This window comes from Aphelocoma coerulescens (assembly GCF_041296385.1).
Source record: "Aphelocoma coerulescens isolate FSJ_1873_10779 chromosome W unlocalized genomic scaffold, UR_Acoe_1.0 ChrW_unloc_scaf_2, whole genome shotgun sequence".
Taxonomy (NCBI): Eukaryota; Metazoa; Chordata; class Aves; order Passeriformes; family Corvidae; genus Aphelocoma; species Aphelocoma coerulescens.
In genome coordinates, this window is record NW_027184081.1 from 6,313,107 (window position 1) to 6,323,159 (window position 10,053).

Sequence of the window (10,053 nt, forward strand, 5' to 3'; positions counted from 1 at the left end):
ACAGATGTGGTTGAGGTTCGCACGCCTTGGACCAGAGATATACTCCCGTTACCTGGCAACGCTGCAATGGAGGGAAGGCGAGGACAGGGTGGGCGTCTTGGTGAACAAACTGAGGATTTACGAGGACACCGTCACAGCCCCGTTTCACACCCATGTCTCATCCGTGGAAACAAGTCTTTCGGCTGAGCAAGTCCGGAGTTTGATTGAAGAAGGCCATCAGAAATTGAAAAAGGAACTTAAGGAAGAGATTTACCAGATCTCGCCAGAACCAACAAGAGTCTCTGCCATTAGGAGCCGGCGTCCCCCAACCAGGGAGAGAGGATACACCCCACGAGGTAATCTCTGATTTTTCCTTCAGGAACATGGAGAAGACATGAGTAAGTGGCATGGAAAACCCACCTCCTCCTTAGCAGCCAGGGTACGTGAACTAAAAAAAGGGACAACTACCACAAGAAGCGCATCTAGAGTCAACATTGCTCCGGTCTCTCGCACACAGAACTCCAGACGGTACCAGAATGATAGTATGACTGATCCTCTTGAAGGGACCTCAGGAACATATTCACCGGAAGGGAGCAACATGCACCAGAACCAGGAATAGAGGGGCCCTGCCTCTAGCCAGGTAGAGGAAAGGGATAATCGGGTCTTTTGGACTGTGTGGGTCCGATGGCCTGGCACAGCTGACCCACAAAAATACACGGCTTTGGTTGACACAGGCGCTCAATGTACTCTGATGCCATCAAGGTATGTGGGAGCAGAACCCATTTCCATTTGTGGGGTGACAGGAGGATCCCAGCAGCTGACTGTACTGGAAGCTGAAGTGAGTTTAACTGGGAACGAGTGGCAGAAACACCCCATCGTGACTGGCCCGGAGGCCCCGTGCATTCTCGGCATAGACTATCTCAGAAATGGATATTTCAAGGACCAAAAGGACATCGTTGGGCTTTTGGGATAGCTGCTGTGGAGACAGAAGATATCAGACAACTGAGTACATTGCCTGGCCTCTCAGATGACCCATCTGCCGTGGGACTGCTAAGAGTTGAAGAACAACAGGTACCAATCACCACAGCAACAGTACACCATCGGCAATACCGCACAGACAGAGACTCTGTGGTTCCCGTCCATGAGATGATTCGTAAACTGGAGAGCCAAGGGGTGGTCAGCAAGGCCCATTCACCTTTCAACAGCCCTATATGGCCAGTGCGTAAGTCCAACGGAGAATGGAGACTGACGGTGGATTACCGTGGCCTGAATGAAGTCACACCACCATTGAGCGCTGCTGTGCCGGACATGTTGGAATTTCAGTACGAGCTGGAGTCCAAAGCAGCGAAGTGGTACTCCACTATTGACATTGCCAATGCCTTCTTCTCCATTCCTTTGGCAGCAGAATGCAGGCCCCAGTTTGCTTTCACTTGGAGGGGTGTGCAATACACCTGGAACCGACTGCCCCAGGGGTGGAAGCACAGTCCCACCATTTGCCATGGACTGATCCAGACTGCACTGGAAAAGGGTGAGGCCCCAGAACATCTGCAATACATCGATGACATCATCGTGTGGGGAAACACAGCAAAGGAAGTATTTGAGAAAGGAGAGAAAATCATACAGATTCTCCTGGAAGCTGGCTTTGCCATCAAAAGGAGCAAAGTCAAGGGACCTGCCCAAGAGATCCAGTTCCTGGGAGTAAAGTGGCAAGATGGACGACGTCAGATTCCCACCGAGGTCGTCAACAAGATCACTGCGATGTCTCCACCGACCAGCAAGAAGGAAACACAAGCTTTCCTAGGCGCCATAGGTTTTTGGAGAATGCACATTCGTGAGTACAGCCAGATTGTGAGCCCTCTCTACGTGGTTACCCGCAAGAAGAACGATTTCCACTGGGGCCCTGAACAGCAGCAAGCCTTCGCCCAGATCAAACAGGAAATCACTCATGCGGTAGCCCTTGGCCCAGTCAGGACAGGACCAGAGGTGAAGAACGTGCTCTACTCTGCAGCCAGGAGCCATGGTCTGTCCTGGAGCCTCTGGCAGAAGGTGCCTGGTGAGACTTGTGGTCGACCACTGGGATTCTGGAGCCGAAGCTACAGAGGATCTGAAGCCAACTACACTCCCGCTGAGAAGGAAATCTTGGCCGCCTATGAAGGAGTCCAAGCTGCCTCGGAGGTAATCGGCACAGAGGCACAACTCCTCCTGGCACCCCGACTACCAGTGCTGGGGTGGATGTTCAAGGGAAAGGTTCCTTCCACGCATCATGCCGCCGACACCACATGGAGCAAATGGATTGCTCTCATCACACAGCGTTCCCGTATTGGGAACCCAAATCGCCCTGGGATTCTGGAAATTATAACAAACTGGCCTGAAGGTGAGACTTTTGGATTATCTTCTGAAGAAGAGGAAGAGCAAGTGACTCGTGCTGAGGAAGCCCCACCATATAATGAGCTACCGGAGACTGAAAGACGTTATGCCCTCTTCACTGATGGTTCCTGCCGAATTGTAGGCACTAACAGGAAGTGGAAAGCTGCAGTATGGAGCCCCACACGGCAAGCTGCACAAGCGACCGAGGGACAAGGTGGATCGAGTCAGGTTGCAGAGCTTAAAGCCATCCAGCTGGCTTTGGATATTGCTGAACGAGAGAAGTGGCCGAGGCTCTATCTCTACACAGACTCGTGGATGGTAGCTAATGCTCTGTGGGGATGGCTGGTTCGCTGGAGAAAAGCCAACTGGCAGCGCAGAGGGAAACCCATCTGGGCCGCTGAGATTTGGCAGGACATCGCCGCCCAAGTAGAGAAGTTGACCGTGAAGGTTCGACAAGTGGATGCGCATGTACCCAAGAGTCGGGCTAATGAAGAACATCGCAACAACGAGCAGGTGGACCGAGCTGCCAAGGTGAAAGTATCACAGGTGGATCTGGACTGGCAGCACAAGGGAGAACTATTCCTAGCTCGTTGGGCCCATGATGCCTCTGGTCATCAGGGGAGAGATGCAACATACCGATGGGCCCGTGACCGAGGGGTGGACCTTACCATGGACAGCATCTCACAGGTCATCCACAGTTGTGAGACCTGTGCTGCAATCAAACAGGCCAAGCGGGTGAAGCCTCTGTGGTACGGTGGATGATGGTCAAAGTACAGGTATGGGGAAGCCTGGCAAGTTGATTACATCACCCTTCCCCAAACCCGCCAAGGCAAGCGCTACGTGTTGACCATGGTTGAAGCAACCACTGGATGGCTGGAGACCTACCCTGTGCCTCATGCTACAGCCCGGAACACCATCTTGGGCCTGGAAAAGCAAGTCCTGTGGAGACATGGCACCCCTGACAAGATCGAGACAACGGGACTCATTTTAAGAACAGCCTCATCAACACCTGGGCCAGAGAACATGGTATCGAATGGATATATCACATTCCTTATCATGCACCAGCTGCCGGAAAAGTTGAACGCTGCAATGGACTACTTAAAACCACCCTAAAGGCACTTGGTGGGGGGACCTTCAAAAATTGGGAAGGGAACTTAGCGAAGGCTACCTGGATGGTCAATACCCGAGGGTCCATCAATTGAGCTGGTCCTGCCGAGTCTGAACCCTTGCACACAGTGGATGGAGATAGAGTCCCTGTGGTACACCTGAGAGGTATTTTAGGAAAGACTGTTTGGATTAATCCCACCTCAGGCAAAGGCAAACCCATCCGTGGGATTGTCTTTGCTCAAGGACCTGGTTGCACTTGGTGGGTAATGCAAAAAGATGGGGAAACCTGTTGTGTACCACAAGGAGACCTAATCTTAGGTGAGAACTGTGTGTAGGGTTTCATTGTATATATATATATATATATATATATATATATATATATATATATATGTATGTGTGTTTAGAGTTTAAAGAAGGTATTGATTTGGGATGATGTAGATGGTAATAGAATAAGGGGTGGATAATGTCCTGGGTTGAGGTGTATTCTATTACCATCCTCATGAGCCGTTGAAATCAGGTGGGGCAGTGTTTCCTTGCCTCCTCCCCCCAGACTATCTTGCTGTTAATGGCCCATCATTGTCCTGCTGCATGACTCAGAGATAACTCCCTCTGGACTATCTTCTGTTAACGAGCCTAATCAACACTTGGCCTCATGACTCATTACCCCATTGTGAGATGCTCCACCCAGAGGGAGGAACCAAGCATCCCATCGTGGATATAATCTGGGACTCTGAGCATCAAAGACACGGGCTCCACTGGATTTCCAGAGGACAGGAGCTACATAGCCACCACTGGACTTTCTGAGGAAGAGCAGACCCCTTCTACTACAGGATCACCACTTCAGAGGACTGCAGCCACCATTCCACCAGACTGCTACCACTACCCTGCCTAATAGGGACTCAGGTTGTATCTTGACTCTTTCAGTGTTTTCTTTTGCTTTCTTTTCCTTTTCTTTAATTTCCATTAAATTGTCATTCTGACTTGGTGCCTCTCACTGGTTTGTTTTCAAACTAGTACACAGAGGCTGTCAGCTCTTTAGTGATTGTCAGCTCATGATTCCAGCTCAGCTCTGCAGGGCAGCCTCCAGGCCAAGCTAGACCCGAGAGAGAGACGAGAGGCTCGTGTGGCTGGTTCCGCACGGAAGGTCGCTTTATTGTTGGTCTGTACCCTGGCGAAGGGCAAAGCCAGGGACGACAGCTCTCTCTCTCACAGGGGCAGAGGGCTTGCTTTTATAGGGATACAGGGGATGGGTGAAGGGCAATGGGTTACAAACAATCTGCATAGGGTCTCCTAAAGGATTCTGGGTCTGTCTTTTCTCGCTGTGACCAAAGAAGTGGTTGCCTTTCCAGGGAGTCCTGCTGGGGATTACGCAATCTCAGCAGACATCCCTCCAGGGCAGGGGCTGGGCATACCCCACAACTGCCCCTTCTGTATTTATTAAAAAGGCATTCTCAGCAGCCTTTCTGCAGCAATGTAGGAGGCAAGAGAACATAAGTAACACAATAATAATAACAATGAATACCCGCATGTTACAGTGGGGAATACTGTAACAAGTATATATCAAACCAGGAGTCCCGTGGAAAGGAAATATATCTGGACAGATTCATGGTAGATGTTTCAGAGATGTTTATTTCTCCAGCCACATGGCTGGGGCTCTGCTCAGGAACTGCCGGAGTCACGGGACCCCAGGGACCTTTTGCCCACACCGGGGAACACAAACCAACCAATGGGGAACGAGGCTGACCAGGGGCAGGTAAACACCGTGCCTCCCCCCCAGGGCCCCTCCCCCCAGGGCCCCATGGCGGGGGGGGCGACCCCAACATCTCACCCGTTTTATTTTAATAAAAAGAGAATGAAAACAACTGGATAAACATAACAAAAACAGTTTCAAAACAAAACAAGCCACCCTCCTGAGTCTTTAAATGTCCAAACAGATTCTCTGGAACATCTTAGGGCTGATAGAAGGGAGACAGAACTCTCTGAGCATGCTTTGTGGGGAAACTGAGGCAGGAGAGGGTTCTTCCCTCCCCCTTTTCAGCCCCCCATCGGTATCGGAGAGGAATTGTAAGGAAATGGAACTGTATAAGGAAGCCATGGGGTGAAAAACGGATTAGGAATAAACTCGGGATGGGGTAAACTTAGGAAAGGGTTCATACTGGGTATAGGGTAAAAGGGGAAATTAGGCTGTGGGTAGGGAAGTTTCTGGGATGGATATTGTTTATAATTTTGTGCATAACGGCTGCCTTTGACAGGAATACCTCCAGGCCCAGTAACATTTGTTGCTTGTAAACCCTTCTTTCCTTGCACTATATCAAATTGTACAATTTCCCCATCTCCTACACTTTGCAGGTAATTTTTAGGGTTATTCCTTTTAATGGCAGTTCTATGCATGAACAAGTCTTCCCCTGTATCATCTCGTGTTATAAATCCATAGTTGTTTTTTACATTGTACCATTTCACAGTTCCTGTGATTTTCGTGGCTACAACTTCTCCTATCACGTGCTTGCGTGTTCGTCGTGGCTGCTGGTCCCGCGTGGCCCCACCTCGCCGACTCCGACGTCTCGGCCGGGCCCCTGCGTTGCGGCTGCTCCGCGCTCTCCGAGCAGCGCTGCTCCGGCGTGTCTCTGGGCTCTGAGCGGCCCCACGCTGCCATCGTCGCCGGCCCCACGCCCTGCGAGCGGTTCCGCTCCGCCAACTCCATGCTGCTTTGAGAGCGGCCCCGTTTCGGCTCGGCGCTGCGCGGCTTCTCGTGTCGCTGTGGAAACCGCCGCTTCTGCCACAGGGCTCTCCGAGCCGGTCGCTCAGAGCGGCCCGCCACGACGATGCCCGGTTCCTGGCTGCTCGTGACCCACAACACCCGCGGCGCCTGCGGCATCGCTCCCTCACTCGCGGCCGCGTGGCCAGGGATCCCGAGACAGGGATGGGGTCCGCGATAAGGTGCACGCTCCCGAGGGGGCCGGGCGCTTCCAGCGCAGGCACCTCCACCGGCACGGCCGCAGTCATGTGCTCCCGGGATGGCGGCCACGCGGTCTCGGCCACGGGAGAAGTATGATCTTCTGCTCTAGGGGTAATGGGACCATACAAATGCTCCTGAAGAGCTTCACTGATTATAAAGGATCCACGGAGAACTTCTGTTGCTATTCCATGTTCTATTTGATCCCTTAGCTCATCCCTGATCGCGTCCCAGAAACACTCCTGACAATATCCAGGAGGTCCAATATCAAAAAGTAAGTCTCGAGAAATACAGGAGAACCTTTTGAAAAGCCAGATAAAGAAATGTTCAAGATCTCCCGGTTCCATTACTTTTTTGTTTCGTTGTTCAAGGATTCCTTTTACTTCTAGATACATTTCATTCTGTGGCTCAGACAGCCCCATTTCCCACGATTCTTCCATAGTCCAGAGAGAATATCCAAACCAAGATGAGAAGAGAGAGGCCTAGAGTGGTTTTTTACTCACGAGTTTCCTCAGGGATCGGCATCTTGCCCGCATTCTTCCACCAGTTTGTTACAGTGGGGAATACTGTAACAAGTATATATCAAACCAGGAGTCCCGTGGAAAGGAAATATATCTGGACAGATTCATGGTAGATGTTTCAGAGATGTTTATTTCTCCAGCCACATGGCTGGGGCTCTGCTCAGGAACTGCTGGAGTCACAGGACCCCAGGGACCTTTTGCCCACACCGGGGAACACAAACCAACCAATGGGGAACGAGGCTGACCAGGGGCAGGTAAACACCGTGCCTCCCCCCCCAGGGCCCCTCCCCCCAGGGCCCCATGGCAGGGGGGGGCGACCCCAACACCCACAAAGCTCCCTTAATCAAAGATGCAATCCATCCCGTTATTCCCCATGGTCCAAAAAGGTCATTGACCCAGTCTAGGCTCTTATCTACTTTTAGGTCATCGAGGAAGCGGTGAGGACAGCATCAACGTAGATAAATTTCATCTTTTGATAGGGATGGGGCTTCTGAGAGGGAATATAAGCGAGATTCATTAGCTTTGTGGTGAGAGGGGAAGTTTTGGGGTCTAGGGAGGTTTGACAAGGGTTGAGGGAAAGGGATATTTTGGGGTAACAAGGGGTGGTAACATATAAACTAAGGATCAGTTTTCCAGGCTATGTCTGGCCTACGGCTTGACTTTTCCCATAGCCTCTCGTTCAGCTTTCTGTTTCGGCTGCTGCCATGTGGTGGGACGATCTTTTTCTTGGTTGGTGGGCATTCAGCGATGTCTTCGTCTCCATGCAGAGCTGGTCTGGTTTTGGGGAGGTCCTGTGTAGGAACCCAGAGTGCTGAGAATATTTCTCTGCCTGTTTTTAAGGGTTTTTACCCCCCTGAACAACACGGTTTTAGCTTCAAACCTTGGAAAAAATTACCAACAGTCAGACAAGAACTAGAAAATACAGTGGTGTGAATTAGGTGATAGACTACTATGCAAGATTGTCAGAGGGTGAAAAATTTAGAGGTTTTAGGCTTCTCTTCATAGTAAATGGATAAGAGTAAAAAATATCAAAATGGAGGATTGTTGTTGTTCTCTAGACCTTCTTCTCCTTCTTCTAATACTCCATATTCTGCAGTAAAAGTAGTTTGGATTGATTGGATAGAAAATTCCACAGTTCCTAGTCTTGTTACTGAATAATTGGTAGAAAAGTGAAAATAATGTACATTTTTAGTAACTATTGGTTAAAATATCTTTAAAAGGCTGTGTAAATCTTGATAATTGCTCTCACTCCTACTTTTCTGTCTTCTATGCTGTACCTGGGTCACGCTAGTGGCTCTGTTCCCCTGATAAGACTTAATAAACAACTATCTAGAAGCATTGAAACTACAGAAGACATCTCGCTTGATCCTTTAAACTCCTTGCAAGGACTTTCAGAAAATTGTCTCCCATCAGGAGAGACTCGATTTATGGCACGGTAAAGTGTCAAATGGTGCCCCGTGTTTGGCCTCGTTGGAACGGAACGACCCAGACCTTTTGGACACCAGCGCGCAACCAAGACTAGACGAAAAGAAAACCCCGCGGGGTCGGCCTTGAAATTCCAGGATCTCCTAACCTCGGTACACAGGGGGGAGGAGGAGCTGTGAACTGCTGGACGGAACTCGGACTGGGATTTCCCGAGCCCATAACATCTATCAAAAACAAGGTAAGCTGTCCAAAACTAGACCACGAAACAAATTATGGGTGCAGTTCCTTCCCAACCAGAGGCAAACTTAGTTCGAAACCACCCCTTACCAGCATTTCTACAAGAAATACGATGCTTGGTGTCCTGGATAAAGAGAGAGTTTCCTGATACAGTGATTGGAGATTTGTATTTACCATCCTTTTAGGAGAATATTAGTTCTATTCTATCTCATTACGCCAGTCTCAGAGATGAAACGGCTCAGAAATTAATACCATTAGCTACAATAATTTCTGAAACGCTTTTGGATGTAGCACCTCCTGCTTCTGACGAAGAGGGGATGTTTAACAGTCTCGCGGAGACTTTGCTGACACCCGTAAGTGCAGCGGGAGATTTTAAACCCCCGCTCGAACCCTTCCCACCGTCAGAGACGGGCGAAAAACGCGATGTTCGTGCAGAAGTCCCCGAGGCTCTTGGCACAAGCGGTTATGACTCTCTTCAGGCACCGCAGGCGGGGGGGGGGGGGGGGGGGGGGGGAGCGCGGCCATTCCAAAGGCAGAACGGGAATTTTTGCCGGAACCGAAGTTAAACCTTTTGATCGGTCCGACGGATGAGCATGATACTGCAATTTTAGAGTTCCCTTCGCGCGCGCATGCCCGGGGGGGAAACGGGGGGTCCCCGACCACCTCCCTAAAAATGGAGCCTGCCTCGGAGGGCGTGGTTTCTATCTCGCCAGAACCACCCGTTACGGCGCAAGTCAGGGGCAGGTCCGTACCTCCCGGGTTTGGGGTCCTCCCATCAGATGAACCATGCGCGCGGCCAGGGGCGGTCCCGGAGCTTCCATCTAGCCCTCCCGCTATCCCCACGCGACCCGGATTCGCGGCCGCTCCCGCGTTTGAACGGCCCCTCGCGGCGGCGGCGGCGGCGCCTGCTTCTGACGTCATCACTCCCACCGCTGCCGACCCAGCTTTACTTCCGCGTTCAGGAGACCTCGCTTCCACGCCTGCGCGGCCCGGCACAACCCACCCGTCCTCAGACACCGCGGTTACCCCGGCAACGCCGCTTGTGACTCGAGCCTCTCCTGGCCCCACCCCCAGCCCTGGCCAGGCTGTCAGCCACGTCTCCGGCTCCAGCCAAGCCACGCCCCCACTGCCCGGCACCAGCGCTTCTCGGACCAGCCCCGCCCCATCCCCGGTCCCGGCCGCCCGCCCCGCAAGCCAGCCAGGCACGGACGCCTCAGCTGCTACGCCGATACAGCCGGTACGCACAGTACCTCAGTTCCATCCTACAAGCTTTCGGCAGCTACACCTCCTACCAGCTCTGTGTCAACACAGCCCCCGTCTGCAGCGCAGCCACAGCCGTGGACACACAGCAGAGACATTTCAACAACTACTGTGTCACAATCACATGTGCCCCCTATCATCACTCTGACAACACCACTCAGAGGATTATCACAACAATCATACGATGTTGAACCATGTCTCCCA

At 51.6% G+C, this 10,053-nt stretch overlaps 1 protein-coding gene across 1 annotated transcript; it reads right to left on the bottom strand.

The window, feature by feature from the left end:
* Positions 1 to 5,067: 5,067 nt before the first annotated feature.
* Positions 5,068 to 9,492, bottom strand: LOC138102837 (uncharacterized). The gene is made up of 2 exons (XM_069000589.1): positions 9,342 to 9,492; positions 5,068 to 7,718 (listed from the first exon to the last, which is right to left on the bottom strand). The coding sequence occupies exon 2, from the start codon at positions 6,844 to 6,846 to the stop codon at positions 5,488 to 5,490; it is 1,359 nt and encodes a 452-aa protein (XP_068856690.1). The 5' UTR covers positions 6,847 to 7,718; positions 9,342 to 9,492; the 3' UTR covers positions 5,068 to 5,487.
* Positions 9,493 to 10,053: the final 561 nt, after the last annotated feature.

Bases quoted from the DNA above. Each gene is read 5' to 3' on its own strand.
- LOC138102837 (XM_069000589.1), bottom strand. From the start codon at position 6,846: ATGGAAGAATCGTGGGAAATGGGGCTGTCTGAGCCACAGAATGAAATG.